At 42.7% G+C, this 21,498-nt stretch overlaps 1 protein-coding gene across 1 annotated transcript; it reads left to right on the forward strand.

Annotated features, from left to right (window-relative positions):
* Positions 1-516: 516 nt before the first annotated feature.
* LOC112540582 (uncharacterized) lies at positions 517-13,842 on the forward strand. Its single transcript, XM_088134699.1, has 6 exons — positions 517-668; positions 1,549-1,609; positions 6,951-7,068; positions 8,076-8,279; positions 9,840-10,775; positions 10,950-13,842. The coding sequence occupies exons 1-6, from the start codon at positions 517-519 to the stop codon at positions 13,370-13,372; spliced, it is 3,894 nt and encodes a 1,297-aa protein (XP_087990825.1). The 3' UTR covers positions 13,373-13,842.
* Positions 13,843-21,498: the final 7,656 nt, after the last annotated feature.

Raw genomic sequence — 21,498 nt, forward strand, 5'->3', positions numbered from 1 at the left:
TCTGTTCTGAGCTTTTTGAATCTAAATGACTAGCTGAGAGCAGGGCAGGTAGGGCATTGGAGTAAGTAAAACTCGGGCTATGCCCACATACCTAGGGAATGCTCTTCTGGCTCCGCAGTGGAGAAAACGGTAGGGCTATTGGCAGCCATGAGCAGATGAACTGGGGAAGAGCTCACCAGGCACATTTCTAGTCCCATAGGAGAACTCACATGCTGGATTTTAATGGCCCCCTGCAATCGGAGAAGCTGAAAAGTTGGGGAGTAACGAGGGAAGGCAGCGCGCGAAGGAAAGGGTTGTCCGTAAGGATTTCACGCGGCTGGGACATTCCAGCCGCTGGATTTTCCGCCGGCCGCCCCGTCGAGCGCGCAGGAAAGCAAGGCGGCCACCTTGGGTCGCCGCCAGAGGGCTCTGGCTCCCGGTTTTTCCCCGCCGCCCGAGGCTATTGGACGGTCAGCTGCTGCTGGGCCAGGCCAGGCAAGCTGGCTCTGGAGGGCTGCGCGGGGCGGGAAGAGCGGCATGGGGCTGGCCGGAGCCGCCGCAGCTCGCCCAGAGAAACGCGCGACTGAGGGAGAGGCCGCCAGCGCCGACTCTCGCCTGCGCCTGCCCCGGAGAGCAGCGCCAGCCCTTCTCCGCCCGCAGCCTTCGACTCGGCGCCTTCGAGGTCCCAGGTGAGCGGCCCGAGGAAGCCCCGCGCCCGCGCAGCCAGAAAGCCCAGCGGCCGAACGGGGGCAGCTCTCGCGTCGAGCAGGAGCAGCGCCTTCTCCAAAGCCGCCAGATCCAGCCTTCGCCGGGTCGCGAAAGGAAGGGAGCTTGAGGGAGCGGGGCGCGCGGGCTGAGCGGGGGTAATCCGGGCGCCATCGCTGCTGGGCGGGGATGCGCTCGGAAAGCGCCAGGAACCGACCGGCTGGGTTAGACGGGAGGGAGAGCAGCTTCCCGTCGTTCAGGCTCTGAGCGGCCACAATCCGCGCGACCTGGAGATGGCAGCAAAGGCTCGGGGTTTCATCTCGGCCGCCGCGTCCTTTCGCGCCCGGATTGCAGCAGCCCAGATAGGGCAACCCTAATCACCACACACGTGGAACCTTCAAGGCTTGGTGCACGAAGGATGGGTTGGCAGGGAACAGCGGGAGATGACTTTTTTCCCCCTTCCTACTTTCAACAGGCTTTAAAAGATACGGCTCTGCTTGGCTTCAGGATCAGCCCAGATTGGTGGAGGAAAGATGGCTGTTGCAGAAGTGGCTGTGGTGAGAGATGCAGGGATGGGGTGAAGAAGGAAGCCTGATGTGGGATGGGAGGGGAAAAGGGCTTGGGGAATCAAGCCATTCAGGGGTTCAGTTGGGTTACCAGAACTGGGAGTGAAAATCTGGATGGAAGAGTTCACGCAAAATAGTTAACCGTGTGTATTAAAAACTAAGGGGCTTGGCCATGCTAATTTTGGTTCATTTTAGGCTTTGTGTGTTCCTCTGTTTCCAAGTGGCAGTATAAGCTGCATTTATCTTGATGCGATAGCACCTAACTCACGTACTGAAAATTCTCTTTTTTTTCTTAAAGGATGGCGATGCTAAAACAAAATCAGCATTTGTGTTTGTTGCAGGTATTTGGATCCTTTTCGGTAATGGCTGGATCCTCTCCATATGCCAAGCCATACTTCAGGTGCCTTGTTTGTGGCTTAATTGTGTAAACTGGCCCTTGTGACCATTGTGGCTTGTGGCTTATTCAGACAACTATGGTGAAGAAAATCTTGCTTAGCGTACTCCATGAAAATAGTCAATGTTGATGTAATATTCTTTGCAGGCTACACCAAATGTATTTATTATGTACAAAGGTTTGGGAACTATACCTAGAAAAATAATGCTTTTCTTAGCCAGTGATGACTTATTGATCAACCGTAGCAAAATATGCCATCGCTTAGCACAAACTGTAAACTCAGTCAGGGACTAGCCGCGATCATTCAGAAAATAATGTAGATCTATCTGCTTACCTATCATATGGTTGAGTAGAAATTTAAAGAGAGAAGTTAGCTATTCCATCACTTGATTTAAGAACCCTATTCAGATGTTAAAATGGAATGTGGCTTGTCTGGAATAAATTTTGTACCACGAATCTGAAAAAAAAAAACCTATGCTAATTTCTTGCAACCTGATATCATCCAAATGCTAGTACAACTCCCATAATCAAAAGCCAATTTGCAATAGGTTATTGAACACAAATCTCTCTAGTTAAATTCTAATGGCCCAACTCCTACAAACTGGCACAGAATGGCCTTAGATAGTATCCACCTTTGTTAAAAAGTGGTGATACAGTATATTTCTTTTGTTGGAAGGGGTTGGGCTAGATGACCTTTGAGGTTTGTTCCACCTTGCTGTAATTTTATGATGCTGTTTCCCCTTTGTAAATCTTCTGAGTTTTCCTAGTGATGTTCCTGTACTTTGTCTTTAACACAGAACATTCACTGTGTTGAACAAATGAGCAGATAAATATCCTTAGTGGTATCTTCTGTCTTTTAGGCGTTTTAGGGAGAGAGCCATGCTAGTCTTTATTAGCCAAAAATCAGGAGTCTAGCGGCACCTTTTCCAACCAAAACATTTTATTAAAAGGCATAAGCTTTTGTGAGCTGCAGGTTGCTTCATCAGGTCCATCTACCATTAGTTAGCCTGAAAACATGCTCCTGGACTCCTGATCTTTCTTTACAATTTAGAGTAGGTGTGATTTTGAAAGAGTTGTGAAGTTTGGGGTGGAAATCCTGCATGTGTGCATTGATGTAGGTGCAGGAATTCTTCAAGGAAAGATAATTCCCTTGGATAATTAATTCCCTTGGGAGGAACACATTGGTTTTGCTGCTTTGCTAGTGTAATTTTTCATTTCATGTTTTTTTTTTTGTGGAAACCCATAGGGAGGCCATATTTCTAAAGATTAATACAATCACATCCAGTACACAAAGTACTTTGCAGCTGCCTTGGACACTTTAAAAGCATGTTTAAAAGAAGATGCAATCTGAACTAGAATGTTACCACATCTACACACACTTGTTAGATGATGTTGGTTTTTTCAGAGTCCTATAGATTGTCGCTTTTAGTATGCAGAGATAAGCGGGGAATCTCCCTTTTAGATTTGTGCCTATTATGCATTACTTAACATGCAGTATTTAGGAGTCTCTGTGCATAAAAAAGGGGAGGATCATCAGCAAGCTGTGCTTCTTGGATAATTTCCTTTAAGCCCCAGGACATGCTGGCATTGCTATTGCCCTTAAAGTCATTTAAACCATTCCCACAAAGGTCCCTTTTTATCTTAAAGATTGCCAGGTTCATTCTTTATTTCCATTCTCTCCAAAGGAGAACTTCCACAACTTGGTACAACCTTTTTGTACCAAGTGGTGGAAGTTCTCCTTTGGAGAGAATGGAATTCTAAGCATGCTTACTTGAACGGAGTCCATTGTGTTCAATGAGGTTTACTCACAAGTAAACATAGCTAGGATTGCATCCCTAATGTATTTACAGTACAGATGGGCAGTGAAGGATCCATGGACACCTCTCTTGCTGCTTGCCAAGCTTAATACCTACCTGACTTAAAACACACACACACACACACAAAATAAATAAGGAGGAAATTGTCATATTGCAGTGCCCCAATTTTTCAGCTCATATTTATTTGCAGCAATATTCACAAAATGCCCCATAGGAATAGTAAAGAGAATGCTGGGGTGGTGAAGAGAATTCAGACCTTCTGGGTGATGGGGGTCCATATCCATTTTGTGAGAAGAGAAATCTCCCTCAACAGCTGTTCTGGGCATGTCCTACCACATGCTCCCAAAATCACAAACTGGTTCCAGTCCCCAAAAGTTTGCTTAGCCTTCCTTAAGTCATATGATGCTTTTTTAATTGGCCATTGCCTTTAACTACATAAGCATGTACTGTATATATTTATTTCATTCTATAAATTAATGTTGATTTTGTAATGTACTGATGAGTATAAAACTAATACACTTTATTGTGGCATGATGCAAATCAAAACAGTTGAAATGGTATGGGTGTATATTTCATGCTGCTCCTTTTTCTAATGTATTGGCCTCGTATTTAATACTCGTGCGGCAGCCAAAGATGATTAGGAATTTCATGCTGCTTGTCAGTACAGAGAAAGCGAAGACTTATTCTGCACACCACCATAGAATTGCAGAAACATTTCCACATTAGGCTTCTATTTATTCATGTATTTATTTTTGCAAGCCCAAGGAGCTAAATGCCTGTGTTCCATGCTGTATGAAGACTTGGAAACATTCTTTCTGTAGAAAAGGGGTGTTATATCTGCTGTGCGTGTGGCTGTAAAGCTCAGGTGATAATTAAACCACAGGAATGAAGTTTGAGAGTGAAATTGTGCATATGGTAAAAAAAGTCTAGATAAACCAGCATGTGTAAACCAGTCAACAGCCACACAGATAATGATGTGTGACAAAGATGGGTGGAACATAGACTATCTCATAGTTGACTCTGTGGATAGGCAGAAGTCCACTGCATATAAAATTAGTTTTTTTTTTTTTAATTCCTTCAATACAATTCCTTACCAGAATCGGTGGTTGTTAATTCTAACATGTATGTTTTATACCAACCGGTCCCTGTTCAGATGTGCTGGACCACAGCTGTTATGATGTCTAGCCAGAGTAGCCATCGCCTGTGGTTATTGTGGATGATGGGAACGGTAGTCTCCATTCATCTGGTTGAGGAGGAGGTTGGGGAATGCTGCTTTTATCTGCTCCCATTCTTGAGCATGAGCATCTTAATACAGCTTTCCCTTTCCCTATGCCTGCATTGTTATATTTTTCTGCATGGGGGGGGGTAACTGTTTAGTTCCTCTGGTTCTGGCATCTTCTACAGATTTGTTGTCGTTGTTCAGTCGTTAAGTCGTGTCCGACTCTTTGTGACCCCATGAACCATATTGCGCCAGGCCTTCCTGTCCTTCACTGCCTCCCTGAGTTGGCTCAGTTTCATGCTCATTGCTTCAGTGATGCTATCTAACCATCTCATCCTCTGCCGTCCTCTTCTCCTTTTGCCTTCAATCCTTCCCAGCATCAGGGTCTTTTCCAAAGACTCCTCTCTTCGCATTAGGTGACCAAAGTATCTGAGCTTGAGCTTCATTATCAGTCCTTCCAATGAGCAATCAGGGTTGATTTCCTTTAAGATTGACTGGTTTGACCTCCTAGCAGTCCAGGGGACTCTTAAGAGTCTTCTCCAGCACCACAGTTCAAAGGCATCAATTCTTCGGCGCTCAGCCTTCTTTATGGTCCAGCTCTCACAGCCATACATTACTACTGGAAAAACCATAGCTTTGACTATGCGGATCTTTGTCGGCAAGGTGACGTCTCTGCTTTTTAATATGCTATCTAGGCTTGCCATAGCTTTCCTCCCAAGGAGCAAGCGTCTTTTAATTTCATGGCTGCAGTCTCCGTCTGCGGTGATCCTGGAGCCCAAATAAATGAAGTCTGTTACTGCTTCCATTTCTACCCCTTCTATTTGCCAGGAATTGATGGGTCCAGATGCCATGATCTTAGTTTTTTTAATGTTGAGTTTCAAGCCAGCTTTTGCACTCTCCTCTTTCACCCTCATCAAGAGGCCCTTTAGTTCTTCTTCACTTTCTGCCATTAGGGTGGTATCGTCTGCATATCTGAGGTTATTGATGATTCTCCCTGCAATCTTAATTCCGGCTTGTGATTCTTCCAGCCTGGCATTTCTCATGATGTACTCTGCATATAGGTTAAATAAGCATGGTGACAGTATACAGCCTTGTTGTACACCTTTCCCTATTTTGAACCAATCGGTTGTTCAGTGACTGGTTCTAACTGTTGCTTCTTGGCCCGCATACAGATTTCTCAGGAGACAGGTAAGATGGTCTGGTACCCCCATCTCTTTAAGAATTTGCCAGAGTTTGTTGTGATTCACACAGTCGAAGGCTTTTGCATAGTCAATGAAGCAGAAGTAAATGTTTTTCTGGAACTCTCGTGCTTTCTCCATGATCCAGCGAATGTTGGCAATTTGATCTCTAGTTCCTCTGCCTCTTCGAAACCCAGCTTGTACATCCGGTAGTCTTCTACAGATGGTGTATTGCAATTCTTCCAGTGCCTTTCAGGTATGCTAGCTTGATGGCTGGAGATTTATGGAAAGAAACTGGGAGAGTGTCAGATTGGAGAAGGGTGTACTGTATAATGTAGTTTATGGATTGGCTTTATTATTACATACTTTGTGTTTTTATAGGCCTTGTTTTGCCTTATTCTGTGAAAAGTGTGCCTTTAAAATAATAAATATTATAGATAAATAAAAGCTGTGGATAAAGTAGACAAGCAGAAGCTATTTTCCCCTTCCCAGAATACTAGAACCAGAGGCCACCCAATGAAATTGAATCCTGGAAAAATCAGGACCGACAAAAGGAAATATTGTTTTATACAATGTGTAATTTGGCTTTGGAATTCACTCTGACAAGATGTGGTGTTGACTCTCAACTTGGCTGGCTTCAAAAAAGGGTTGTACCAAGTTGTGGAAGTCATGGGGATCCATGACTGTTCTTGGTGGCAGCGTGGCTTCCTCTGAAGGCCACCTGCTGGGAGACTAACTGATGGACTAGATGGGCCAGAGATCTGATCTAACAGGGCCTCCGTGCTTATGTTCTGAAATACTGGATAGGATAGGAGTTTTCCCTTGAGCAATCTGAGATACAGATTTGGAAAAACTGGAATTGAAGTAATTTGTACAGGTCTTCAGACCTTTAGGAAAGGCCTATGAGAGTGTGTGATCCCAGTCATTATCCTTTGTAATCCATGGTTTATATTTTGGGGTGAAGCTTATTCAACAAACTATGATTTGAAAAAAACCACTGCTTAATGAGATGGGTGACCCCTACATCAGTCACCTGGGGACTGGCATTTGCAGCTTCCTAAAGAAGAACTGATTTTTCTGTTTTGGTTTAAGGTTCCGGAAGCCTTTATGGAGGTGACTGTGTGTTCAAGTGATGTGCAGTACACACATGCGGGCCGCCGTCAGAAAACCTTATACAGGAACAGTATGCTGGGGAACTATGGGACCTTAGGTAAGGCCTGCAGGACGATAAGTAGACGTTGGTTGAAATAAGTCAAATGGTAGCACCAGTGGTGTTCTTTTCTACTTCCTAATGAAAAACTTTAAATGGTTGTAATTTTTTAAGCTAGCCTAGTTGTAGAACACCTGCTTCATACTCAGAAAGTCCCAGGTTCAACCTCTGGCATCTCCAGATCATTTTTTCTACTGAAATCCTTGAGAAGTGCTGACAGCTGGTAGAGCAAATGATGTGAGCTAGCCAGACTGGTGGTCATTTAGTAATATGACAGCTTCCCATATTTCTTAGCACCAGAAACATGCAGAACCATATAGGAAAAGACATACAAGCTGCCTTCCCTCCTATCTGGCTAAAGTCAGCATTACCTTGTCTTGGCAACCACAAAATAAAAGTCGTCCTCAATTTTTCTTACTCCCTCTGCAGCCCTGACAGATCTGAGTCCTCTCTAGTGTCTATAACACCATCTCCAATTCTAGAGGAACTGAACCTGGACTTTTTTTCACTTAGCATCAATTTATCTTTTGATGGGCCCTTTCCTGACATATGTTTAAGATAAGTGAAATAACAACTTTTCATACAATGGCAGCCCCTAACACAGAGTTAAGAGCCTTGTTCAGGTGGAATTCATTTAGGATACGTAGACTGGAGAACTGTTTTAGAAATGAATGCGCCTGTTTTTGGTACTTTGTGGCAGCCGTAAGGTTTAGTACATAATCAAGACTGCACATTACTGTTACAGTAAGAAGAGTATATATGCGGGCAGGTGAGCTAGCTATAGAGAATACAGTTGAGCATCTTTTTGTTATTGTCACAATACTATTGATTAGTGTATTAAAGTTTTTGTCCCCTGCTGCTTTACATTATCCACATTCAGGATGAAGGATCAGAGATGAAGTCTCTTGCCAAAGGTCATTCATTAGGTACATGAATCACAGCTTGGCCTCTGCTGCTGTGTTTCACCAGCTCTCAGCCAACTCATCTGCTCTCTTGATCCCCTGCAGGCCGACTTCGTGGTCACCCCTCTGAGTTGCTCTCCCGCCTGGAACGTGGAGAAGAAGCCTGGGTCCCAGAACTCCAGAGCTCTGATGAAAGTGCAGATGAAGGCCCCATTAAGCCGACACTGAAGCAGTTACCAGCAGGAGGGACCTGGTGGGATCGTTACCGGAGTCCTGCGACATACCCCAGTTCAGATTCTGCAAACTCAGGTTAGAACAGTTGCTGAAGGTGTCTGGCTTAAGAGGAAAGGTAGTTCTAAGATACTGTGAAAATCTTGCAATGTAAAGAGAGTGGAAGAACAACCCAATTCAAGCAGTCAGATTATTGGATTCAACTTATTGTCTGGGTTCACACATGTTGCTAAATCACAATGAGATTTGGTTTATTTTTTTGGCTTAGTGGGATGTGTTAAACCAGCTATTGTGGTTTGTGAACTAGGGCATATGGGAATGGCCTCTAGATCACCCACCACTGGATTAAATCTTAGCCATAGTGGCTGGCTTCACATGTAACACTATCTTATTAACCAGGATTAGGGGACAAACCTATCAGTCATCCTATGGACCATCAAATTAACCTTCCTTCCAGCTGCCAAGTACAAATTAACAATCATCTTTTCAGTGGCCTGGCTGCTGCATTTTTGCTTTTCTTTTTGGAAATATTGTGGGGGGAGGGATGACCAGAGCACTGCATGGAGAATGGGGGACAGCTAAGAGTTCCTAATGTGTGTCATGTTTCTAGTTAACTCCAGCAAACAGTGACAGGGAACGTATTTTGTAGGCTACTGCATGGGGTTCTTCAGGGTTATGCACTGAACAAAGGTGCCACATCTGAGGGGGTACCAGCAAAGTGCAGGAAGTCAACAGCACTTTCCTTTGAGGGCAAAACAAGGAAAAGTGAGTGATCCACCAATGGAAGAGAGGACGTTTGGGCCGTTCAACCAACAGGCATGGCTGTCTTGTCCCCGAGGAGATTGCTTGCTTGCTGAGCAGGGCAGCAGACACAGTGACCCTCCTCGCTTTGTTCATTCCATGGGAGCCTTTCTCTGATTTGCAGAAAGGCACTACATAGGCTAGTGGTGGCTCTGGGTGGCATGTATCTGCCCAGTGAACCAATGAGAACTGCTGGTGACAGATGACAGGTTTATGTTTGGACAATATACAGGGCCATAGTTAAGATTTGCTTATCAAAACCAAGATGTAATTACGAATTATAATGAGAGTGCTCCTTTGTTGGATTTGTAAGGCTACCTAATTGTGGAGTGGTTCGAGGTGGCTTCTAGGACAAGTTAAAAACACAAAATAAAAGAAGAATGAAATAGCGAACAGTCATCCGGAGAATTAAAAAAAAATTAAAATAGTCATGGCATACTACAAAATGCCATGACCTGGGGACTTCTGGAAGAGCCAAATCTTTATTGTCTTCCAAAAGGACAACAGGGTTGGGGCTGTGTAGGCCTTGGGGAATACTGTTCCAGGGGGCAGGAGTGGCAACAGAGAAGGCACACTTCTGGGGCCTCATAATATGATATTTTGGGTGAGGAAATCCTGAATGTGCCAACTCTGCTGCATCTTATGGGTTGGTAAGAAACAATTGGAGAGAGGTGGTCCCACAAATAACTAGGCCCTAAGCCAGAAAGGGCTTTAAAGATGACCATCAACACTTTGAGTTGCATCTAGAAGCCAACTGGCAACTACTGCAGTTTGTGCACTAACAGTACAACTATTTGTGTTGCCACATTCTTTTTTTTTTTCTTTTTTGGGCTGTAGATGATGAGCAAGAAAGTGAAGAAGAGAAGCCTCATCGTGGAGGTTATCAACCAACGATCCTTCGCCGGAACTTGTTCAACAGTTCTAAGGGGAGTGGATCACAGAGTCTGAAGCCCAAAGAGGCCTATAAGAATGGGTCCCAGTTGAAGAAGCCTTCACGAAGCCAGTTAGGAAAGACAAAGGCAGAAATAGGCAATGCCAACGAAAGCACAGCCAGAGAAAGAGCTGGAGGAAGGGAATATCAAGTCTCGTGCCCTGATTGTGGACAGATCTTCAAGTCTAAATTATCCCTCGCCAATCATCGAAGGATACATTCCAAAATGAAGGCCTATAAATGCCCTTACTGCAGAGAAAGGTTTACATCCAAAAAACTCCTTGATTGTCACCAGAGGGGTCACACAGCAGAAGCTGGCAACAAATCTTCCTACAGCATTGTGAAGCAACAAAACATGAAGCTCTTTGAATGTTTGGCCTGCAAGAAGAGTTTTAAGTTCAAGGAAGATCTCTTCCTCCATCAAAAGAGCCACACCACCCAGCAGCCCCATAAGCGTCCTGAATGTGGGAAAACCTTTGTTCGAAAGGAACTTCTTGTCAAACATCAGAATTGCCACACAACACCCAAAAACAACCATCTGAAGGATAAGAAAGAAGAAAAGATAGAAAGTGTGCCTCAAACTGTGAAAAAGAAAGACAGTACAGCCCCTGTCCCTGAGAGGACTAGATTGTTAGACATTGGCCTCACGAGACAACAACAAGACCAAGTAAATCTCCATAAATGCCAGTTTTGTGGGAAATGTCTAAGATTCAAAAGTTTGCTTGTGGACCATGAGAGAATGCACAGGGAAGCGAGGCCATATAAATGTTCCCAGTGTAGTAAAAGCTTCCTTCGTAAGCCTGTTTTGATGTCACACATGATGACCCATGTGAGGAAAGCAGCCATCAAACATCCAAAGAAAGTTAAAAGCTTGGCTGTAGACGGTGCCTTGGTTGATTCAGGCATCTTTCATACGAGAGGAGATTCCTCTGAATGCCCAGCTTCCAGGAAAATCGTCACTCGCAGCTTCCACCGCACTCAGTGTCCAAGAAACCAGACACGGAGAACACCCTACCAATGCCAGTATTGCGGGAAATCATTAAGTACAAGTATCATACTTGCTGATCATGAGAAACTCCATACAGGTGAGAGACCCTATAAATGTCACAAGTGCACAGAAAGTTTCATTCGAAAGCACCACCTTATTCGACACCAGGAGAATCACCGAAGCGGAAAACTCTCTAATCATCTTGAGCACACCAAGAGTTTGAGGATCAAAAGTCACCACACTTTACCAGAAAGAATCCACCATGGACAGAAGGCTTGTGAAGGTCTTCTCCATGAAAGTGCTGTCACTCACAACTCATGCCTTGCCAAGCACCCCAAAATCCCCGCCCAGGAGAATTATGTATGTCAGTATTGTGGAAAATGCATGAGAACAAAAAGCTCATTTGTTAATCATGGGAAAATCCATAGGAGAAAGCAACAGCCATATCACCACTTGGAATATAGGGAAAACATCTCTGAAGGAAAACATCTGGCTTCTCACCAAGAAACCCGTGTGGGAGAAAAACACTCTCTGTGCTCAGACTCTGAGTACAAAATGATCACAAAAGATCCCCTCTTCTCCCTCAAGCCCAAGGTTCCCCACAAAAGAAAACAGCCCTACCTCTGCCAAAAATGTGGGAAATTCTTTGATGATAACTACTCCTTCACGAGGCATCAAAGGATCCACTCGGGGCAAAAGCCTTTCAAATGTGCTGCATGTGGAAAAGGCTTCATTCAGATGTGGCATTTGAAGAGACATGAGAGAATCCACCTGAAAGAAAAATTCCCCAGACAGCCCACTGTAATGGAGGTAAACCACATGGACCAAAGGCTCTTCAAATGTGCTGTATGTGGAAAAGGCTTCTTTCAGCCATGGCACCTGAAAAGACACAAGAGTATTCATCTGAATGAAGAATGCCATAAACAGTCCATGGTCATGGAGGTAGACCATGCATTTTCTAATTCCACAAGTGGCAGAGTTTCTGAGAAGAAGGGTCAGGGGAATCCTCTTGGAAAAGCTTTGCTGCAGACCCCACCTCATACAGCTGAAGTTATCAGTTTGCAACATACCCAGGAAGAAAAAAGAAATCCACTGGTGGTTTTAGAAGAAAGATCAGACACAGGAGCTCCAGAGGGTTCCGAGCAGAAAGAAAAGCGTATTACAATGCAAGTACAATTATCCAGAAAATTCAAAGAAAATATTTTGCTGGACTATGGGGAAGTCAGTCAAGCAGTAAAATCAGAGGGGAAACCAAGAAGAAAGGACATATTCTCTATCCATCAGCCAAGGAACTGTGGCAAAAATGTCAATTCCCAGAGTCGTAAGAAGGAGAAAAACCAAGCTGGCTGGCAATTGAGATCACGGGCTCCCTCCAGAAGAACATCTAAGAGGGAAATGCAGCTTGTTGGAAAAAGGGCCAAACGTTGCTTTTGTCAACAGGAAGAACAAGAAATGGTCCCCAAAAAGAAATCCAAACCCTCCAGGAAAGTAAAATATTGTGCTGGTCCACATAGCAACCCCTGTGTGAATGTTTCCTCCAGTTTGTTTCAAGGTGCCTCAAAGAACCACAAGTCAAAGTATCCTTGTCTTGAACTGCCCTGCCAGAAAACATTTTCCAGAGAAGCCCAAACGAAAGTTAACAAAAGTGTTGTGCAAGGAAACACAGCCTATCAGGCTCAGGAAAGGGAATCAGCTGGAGCCAATTCTAGCTCTCGGAGTTGTGAGAAAGAAAAACGCAAGCCGTCTGACGTGAGGGATCCAGCAGAGGCCTGGTTTAGGCCACGGGTGTCGGAAAGCAAGAGCCAGCAGCACCATGACCGATTCTGTGCTCTAAATGAGTGCCCAAATGCCACTGCCCAAAATTTGGGGACAGCATCCCTGTCTCAGCAGCTGGAAGAGATGTTAAAGCCACTAGGGATACACAGTAGCGTAAAGGGCAGAAGCTGTGTGGAACTACAAACAGCCGTATCGAAGGAGCTCCAAAGAACACCTTCTCGGGGAAGAGCTGTCACTGATCAGCAGCAGTTGGAAACGCCACAGACTAAACATGTGTGCGCTCGGTGCAAGAAATCCTTCCGGAGTCGGGCCAATCTTTTGATTCATGAGAAGAACCACACTGGGAACAGACCTTTCCCGTGTACCCAGTGTGAGAAAAGTTTCTTTAGTTTGCCAGCCCTTAACGTCCACACGCGAATCCACACCGGGGAGAAGCCATTCAAATGCCCTGAATGTGACTTTCGCTGCAATGTGCTGGGTAACCTGAACAGGCATAAGACAATCCACAGCCGACAAAGACTGCACCCTTGCGTGCACTGTGGGAAAAGCTTCTGGTTGAATCCTAAGCTTGCGACCCATTTAAAATTCAGTGGCAAGAAGAAGGCTTATGTCTGCCCTAGTTGTGAGCAAGCCTCTGTGCACACGAACCTTCTCAAGCCAAATAGGAAGTTCTGATGTGATCCAGAAGCTGAATCCCAGTGTCAAGTTCCTCATGGTGAGAAACCACATCGTTCTTCAGGCCAGCATACGTCTCTTGCATCAGGGGCACATTCCAGCACCTTATCTCTTCACACTCAAGGTTGGGAATGATATTCAAGCACTCTCTCTTGGCTACCTTTCCCCAAAATGAAGCCTTACAGGAAGCCCTAACAGACACCTTAATTCTGTAGGGCCTCACCTCTTTGCCTTTATCTCAAGAACATTCTTCTCACGTTGGGTCAGAAGATTGCTGGTATCACCCCTTCTTGCATTTCTCCAGGAATCTGGGCGAAGCTGCCATAGAGACACTCCTCTTTGATGAAAGTAAAGGCAGTTGGACCAGGTGCTATGGCAAGATGATCAAGATATTGCCCTTGGAACTTGAGTTGGAGGAGAAAAGAGAAGAATGAGCTACTTTGTCTTCCATGCGTTTTTCATCACCTCTAACAAATGCATGAGTATCAGTCTAGGTTTGTGGTTTTCCCACAAGGAGATATGTGGCACTGATTATTTTCTTAGCTTTTTAGTGGTTTCTGTAATATAGTAACTAGTAAGAATAGGGTCTGCAACGAAAACCCCCGAAACTGAAACATCCTTTGGGGGAAGAGAATTTCCTCAGTTTTATTCAACAAAGTAGTACAACCAAAAGGAAGGCTGAATTCTTATCTCCTCACCTTTGTCAAGTTTCTCAGATCTAAATAGACCTCTTGCCTAAGTCTGCTCTAATCCCCATTTCTGGTAGAGGGGAATGGTGTAAAGGTGTAGGAAGGCAAAGTTTTCTGCTGCAAGGCCCTACAGAATTAAAAAATCTCAGGGAATTTAGTCTCAAATTGCGTCCATTTTGGCGCTCATGTAATGGCCAAGATGAGATTTTTTTTTTTTTTTTTTTTGCCCTCTTCTGATGGGCAGTACTTAGGGTGGTATTTATGTATTCTGAAGCATGCAGTAGATTTTCTGTATCCAGGAGCAGCCACTCAAAATTGTGTCTTTTGGGAGGGAGGCTGAGAGCATCTATACATTTTGAACAGTGATATTGAAATGAGATCCCTTATTTCCTCCTATGTTGGCCATAACATTTTGAGTCTGTTTTGCAACTTGAATTTTAGCTCAGGGAGGGTGGTGGTGCCTTGGAGTTGCTGCTTTCAGTTCAAGACTGACCCAAATGTTCTCCTGAAAATCCAATAAATCCAATTATTGGTGTTTCTCCTTGTAGATAATAAGGTCTGTAGAAGACATTATTTGAAGTACCTTCCAGTTCTCACTTATTTTTACTATGCTGATTTTATCGCATCTCCACCCCTCCTCTGAATTCCTATCTTTCAAAGTTAAGTAACAGCCACAACATGAATGAAGCCTGTTTAGTTTACCTTTTATTAATCATGTTTAATCCAAATTTGGTTCCAGTCACCTTGGGCTTACAGACTTGCATCCTTTTCTCATCCTCTGATTTCTATTTTTCACTCATATATATGTCTTTTAAAATAAAAATAAAATAAAATAAAACGATACATATTGTTTCAGGTATCATCCTGAGGTTTTCTTCCTTCCAATAAATTGTGGATTCCTTCTGACGGGATGTAATTTCTTGGTGTGATGGAAATCCTTTTTATATAATACATGCACACTGTAAACACACTAGTGTCTTCGCCCAAATTTCTTTCTTGCTTCTTCACACACAGGTTTATTTCATAGGTTCGTTTGACATTCTGGCTTGAAAGGTTCACAGCATGGATGTTAGGAGGAGACCCAGTTGCTAGAAGACTACTACTCTAGTATCTGTAAGCTTCTCTTCTCCCAGAAGTGTGAAGAAGACCCACCACAAATGCAAAGCAAAAGATCTCTTGCAACTTCTCTCATAGCACTTTTGAGTTAGTTTCCCTTTTCAGCCATTTGAATAACAGATTGAATTCATATATCAAACAAATGGTGGTACCTCGAAGAAGCCATAATGCCTGGCGTGTGCTTAAAGTTAAGCCATAAACAATGGTTGTCCACCACAATGACAAGGTTTAAAGAGCAAGGACTTCATGTGATGCGCAAAAGGTTAATTATAATTGATTCAATAAGCTATAGTTAAGCATCAGGGTAAGTTTAGCGTTTCTCCATATATGTTCATATGCGGGTTTGGGGATTTGCTTTATAAATGGGGCCTGCTTGATTTTGGCTTGAGTTAGACCAGTTATTGCAATATGTGAACCCAATCATAGTTTGATTAAAGGGTCCACTTTTGTTTTTTCATATAATTGTCTTCCACCAGACTAGGCTTCTGTTTTGATTAAGGAAACTGTCCTTTGTTTTACAGAGCAAGAAATATGGTGACCATTGGGTACAAAAAGCAGGCTGTAGGCTTTTGAGATACAGGTATCTCTTTTGGTCAGGTAGGTCAAAGAATCATGGAGTTGGAAGTAAGAGGTCATCAAGCCCAACCCCCTGCCCTGGCTGAGGAATTCTGGGAGTTGAAGTCTAAACATTTTTTTAAAGTAATTTTTATTAAACAGGTTTTCAACAGAGTAAAAGCAGTACAAATTTTAAGTTGAAAGTAAGAATAAAGAAAAGTAAGTGAAGAAATAAAGAAGTAGAAAAGAAAGAAAAAAGTTACAAAGTGGTTTCCGATCTTCTTAATAGCAGTTATAAATGCATTTATATTTTACCCTCTCTCTCTGAGGTTACATCATAATTTCCTTCTTTCTAATAATAATCTACCCTTTCTAATAATCAAATCCAAAAATCACAAGTTTGTTTTTTTCTTTTTTCGGCAAAAAGTCCATAAGGAGTTTCCAGTCACTAATAAATGTAGCAGTTAATCTTTCTCTAAGCAGGCAAGTTAATTTTGCCATCTATGTTAGTTCCATCTTCACCAACCGTTCCTCCATTGTGGGTATTTCAGAGTCTTTCCATTTTTGTGCATATAACAGTCTTGCAGCAGTGATCATAAATAAGAATACACTCCGGTAGCTCTTTTCTAATTGTCTGTTAATCCTGGCAAAAAAAGTTCTGATTTCAGTTGAACGTCAATTTTTAAAATTCTTTGTATCATTCCTTGTATTTGAAGCCAACATTTTCCAGCTTTTTTACAAGTCTACCAGGCATGATAAAATGACCCTTTATGTAGTCCACATTTCCAACATAAATTTGAAGTACCTTTATACATCTAGACAATTTTTCTGGAGTCATATACCAGTGGTACATCATTTTATAAAAATTCCTTTTTAAGTTATAACAGTGTGAATTTCAGTCCTTTTAACCACATATTTTCCCACTGTTCCATCAATATGTCCAACGTTCTTAGCCCATTTTATCATACACTGATTTCTTCCATTTCAAATTTCAATAAAAGTTGATACATTTTAGTGATTACATGTTCATCACTTGTACATAGTTCAATTTCAAGTTCTGTCTTCTGCTGCTCAGTTCCAAATGTCCTATTATCTACCTTAAAGCTTTCTCTTGACTGAAATCCACACATTTTAAAGCGACTGAGGATGATAAACACTGCCTTAGATCAATGATTTGTATGTAGCTCATTGCCTCCTAGTCACTCAACAATGTCTTGTTTCAAGGTTATTCAGTTTCCTTTTTCCATATTTGTTTATGAAATTTTATACAGGCAGTTCCTAATACATACTCTTTGGGCGGGCCACAAGACAAATTCATATCAAGAGGATGAGTTCCTGATTAGAATATAGAATTTATCAAGGAATATACAGTAATAAAGGTGGTTGTGTAGGCATTCACCTAGGCTTCATAAGATGAGCAATTAGCTAATGAGATTATCTTTCCATTGTTTCTCAGATAAACTGAACTCTGGGATAAACATGACAAGATCAGCTAGAACATTTCCAGCCTTCCTCGGCCTTTTTTGATGCTCTCAATTTGCTTCCAAAAAGTACAGCTGCAGGGAGCAGTCTTGGGACAGGATGTAGTTACGTTAAAGAGCTGCAGACAGAAGATGGATTTGCACTGCTGAGGGGCTTCAAAACACCTTTTCAAAATTACTTCCAGAGGGCTGTATAGTCCACATGTACAGATTCAATGCATCTGGATGGTTCCAGATTAGAAAAGGCTGCTCTATTTCCCTTGTTGCCCAGCTGCTAAGCCCCTCTGTTCTTTCCTCCAGTTGCAAATTACTGTAGACTTTCTGTTCATTTTCCCATTACCTTAATCTTCAATATTCTAAGCAGTTCCCCCATGCATAAATCCCAACCACCAGAGTCCCTTACATCTGTCCCTGATTAGCAGGCTACACATTTCATTAACTTCTCTGTGACCGGCAATTAGCACACTCAAGCATCAGAGGGCATATACACTAATAAAATGCAGCCCTACATTAATACAATCCAGTTCATTTCCAAATTAAACATGGCATTGATGTTGTGTTTTCTTCATCAGGAAAACAGAAAAATGTACTGGGAATATCTGGATATAAACAAGACAAAAATCATAATTTTTTTTTTAAAAAACCTACATAGTTCTATAGTGTGGTCACTGTTACTCTATTAAATCTTGAAATATGTACAGTAGATGAAGTTTGGATATGTTGTCATGGTGTCATTTCATGATAACCATGAAGATTGCTTTCAATGAAGGTTTTGTAAGGGAAAAGCTGTGTGAATCTGTGATAGCCCAAAATCAGGAGTCTGGGAGCACCTTTTCAGACTAACCAATGTTATGAAAAGGTGTCAATTTATGTGAGGTACAGAGACAAATCATGCTTGAAGCGTATGCCTTTTCATAACAGTAGTTAGTCTGAAAAGGTGCTCCCAGACTCCTTATAGAAGAGTGTCATACATACTGTATTTTAAACGGATACCAGATTTTATCAATTCTTTGTTTGCATCCAATTAATTTTTCACATTTTGTAATCCTTCCTTCCTTCCTTCCTTCCTTCCTTCCTTCCTTCCTTCCTTCCTTCCTTCCTTCCTTCCTTCCTTCTTACTTTTCCAATTTTCTTTTAAATTTCTGCTTTAGTGAAGAAATGGCTTTGTTTCTAAACCAATGTTGCTCAACCTCAGCAATTTTAAGATGCGTGGACTTCAGCTCCCAGAATTCCCCAGCCAGCATCTACAGTTAATATCCTTAGATTGCTCAATCCCATATTCTGGATTGACGCATGACACACTGAATTATCAACTAATCCCATGGTCTGATGTGTGCCATACTCAATGGTAAAATGTGGTGGGCTATTTTGGTGCAGTGTGTCATGCAAACAGAGCCATAGAACATTAAAATAAACCTGCAGATCAAGTTCTATGTTGTGTTCACATCTCTTGCTTAAACCATAAGTCAGGCTTTGCAAATCACATGGGTAAGTTTAAAACCAATACGTAACATGATCTCTTGATGTGTTATGTGAACCAGGCTATCAGGCTAAGCCTTAATGTAGTTGGCTCCCCTTGTCTGAATACAGCCCCATCCCAACTATATACAGTATAGTAGAATTACTTATGCTATGGTGTTAGTCTATTCAGAACCTAATATGGTAATTGTCTTTTTTTTAAATAATAGTAATAAATACAGCAGTATTCTTCCGTGCAAGTTTGTCCTTTGAATTCAATGAGACTTTAAAAAAACCTTTAATTCTATCATTGCACGTAAACCTTGTATTCAGATGCCTGAATTAATATGTAAATTAGCTAACAATATTATATATCTACCATGTCTATTTCTAAACACTGGAACTTAAGCTGAAACCTCAGAAACACACACATACACACACCAGATAGATAGATAGATAGATAGATAGATAGATAGATAGATAGATAGATAGATAGATAGATAGACACACATACACACACCAGATAGATAGATAGATAGATAGATAGACACACATACACACACCAGATAGATAGATAGATAGATAGATAGATAGATAGATAGATAGATAGATAGATAGATAAGAGAGAGAGAGAGAGAGAGAATCAGCTTTTCAAATGCACTGATTGCTTTTTCTTCCTGGGACCCTGCATTCTCTTAGGAGAAGTAGACAAAAGAACTGTATTCCGTTTGCCCTTCCTGGCTGTATAGCATTGTATTTCAGATGGTATGGCTGAGAATCTTTTCAGCCTCCTTTTGTCATTCGAGGGAGCCTTGCAGCCTGGATGGCTGAGAATGACTTTCCTTGAGCTTTCCCCTCAGGCTCTCACAGAGCTTATTTCCTAGTCATTCTTTTTATCAGGAGGGACCACTTAACCCCGAGCCCTAGACAGCAGACAGACTGAAATGGACCTCACTCATCAGAACAGTTTAGGGAAGAATAAAAGTAGTTGATGAAACTTGGCCCTCGAAGACAAATCTCCACAGGGTGTGTGTGTGTGTGTGTGTGTGTGTGTGTGTGTGTGTTATCACTTTGAATAAATTAGCAGCTTTAAATTGGTCAGTAACCAGATCAGACAGTTCATTAAATAAGATCTCCTTCAGGTCAGGGACTTCATGGATACAGCTGTGCCGTTTTCTTGGCCACAAGACAAAAGGACGCTGGTTTGCCCTTGTCTTTTTCCAGAATGTTTTTTGCAATGTCCCACTCTAGTCTACTGCCCTGAAGTTTCCTGGATGAATCTCATTCAGCCCGGCTGAGATTCCAAGTGTAGACAATGTCAGCAGATACTGCCACCTGTTGAACCCTCTCTGGATCACAGGGACTGAATTGAAAGTCCCTCTCTGGATCACAGGAACTTCTGAAAGCTCACCCAGGCAAACCCTCTCCATGTAGAAACTAGGCCTAAGTTGCCAGCCAACGACCAGTGTAATGGCCTAAGTCTTCTTGTTTTCAGCCAGAGAGATGCTTGCTTCAGCCATTCGTAAATGGGAGGCTGACCTAAGAACATTCAAGGAGTTTTTAATCTATGGAGAAGCTTTGGTGTTTTATAAGATCTGAGCTTCATTTTTAGGAGATTTAATACTTTTTCTCCTGGGTTAAACAGAGATTAAGGGTTCATGACACTATAGACATTAATCAGCACCAATTTCTCTCTCTCTCTCTCTCTAATCTATCCATCCACCCACCTATCATATTTATATAGCCGCCCATCTCACACAAGTTGAATCTGGGCGGCGTAATTGCCCATGTCCCACCCACATCGAATTTGTGAAGGACCATGTCTGTATAATGATCATTACACCTCTTATCTCAGAAGTGACCGCCTTGTCAGGCCTGTGCTGAGCAGGATTGGATGTGAGACCACCAGGAGATACCAGGGCTCCAGGTGAATCTGGGAAGTTGAAAAAAACCTTCCAGAATGAGACAACGGCAAGCCACTTCCATATTGTTGCCAACTAAACGTGGACCTAGTGTGACGTCACCGGGAGCTGAACATGACTCGATAGGGATGTCACTTTATGCAACTCGTAACCTTTCATTTCGTCACCTCAAACATCATTCTCCTGGCTCTGTGGTATTTGTGGGTATGTATACCCACATATGCAGGCAAACACACACACACACACACACACACACACACACCTCTCAAACTAATACTCTACATGTCTATTGATACAGAGCAATGTTTTTCAACCTTGGCAACTTTAAGATGGGTGGACTTGAACTCCCAGGCTGGAGCTCCCAGGAAGCAGGCTGGCTGGGGAATTCTGGGAGCTCAAGTCCACCCATCTTAAAGTTGCCAAGGTTGAGAAACAGTGATATAGACTCTAGTCTGCAATAGCTCATGCCATAATGCAATTGTTGCTTTTAAAGCGCTCCCAGCTTCTTTGCTATAAAGGAAGATTAGGCCAAGATCATTATCTGTTGGATGGCATCTTAGTCATCCATTTTTCCATTCTGGCAATGTGGTCTAGCCCAGGCTGGAGACAAGCTAGCTGAACGTGGATCTGAACCCTGGTGTTTCAATACTGGGTTGGTTATTTTAACCCCCTTTCTCTAAACTTTTCTACGCATCTGAAATTTTGAAAAAGTGTCGTAAGTGCTATTACAAAACAAGCTGGGACGACCATCACAAAATAATGGATGGGATCTCCTCCTTGTTGTCTATGTGTAAATCTCCCTCTCCTTCCGTAGTTACTTCTGCTCTCAGTCTGCTTTTCTCTACTCCCTTTCCCCTTTTCCTCTCTCTTGCTAGCTGCTCTGTAGCATTCATCGGCTGTATTCC

Source organism: Python bivittatus, unplaced genomic scaffold, assembly GCF_059951505.1.
Source record: "Python bivittatus isolate LINGU-HERP-01145 unplaced genomic scaffold, Pbiv_v1 ctg000080_np1212, whole genome shotgun sequence".
NCBI lineage: Eukaryota > Metazoa > Chordata > Lepidosauria > Squamata > Pythonidae > Python > Python bivittatus.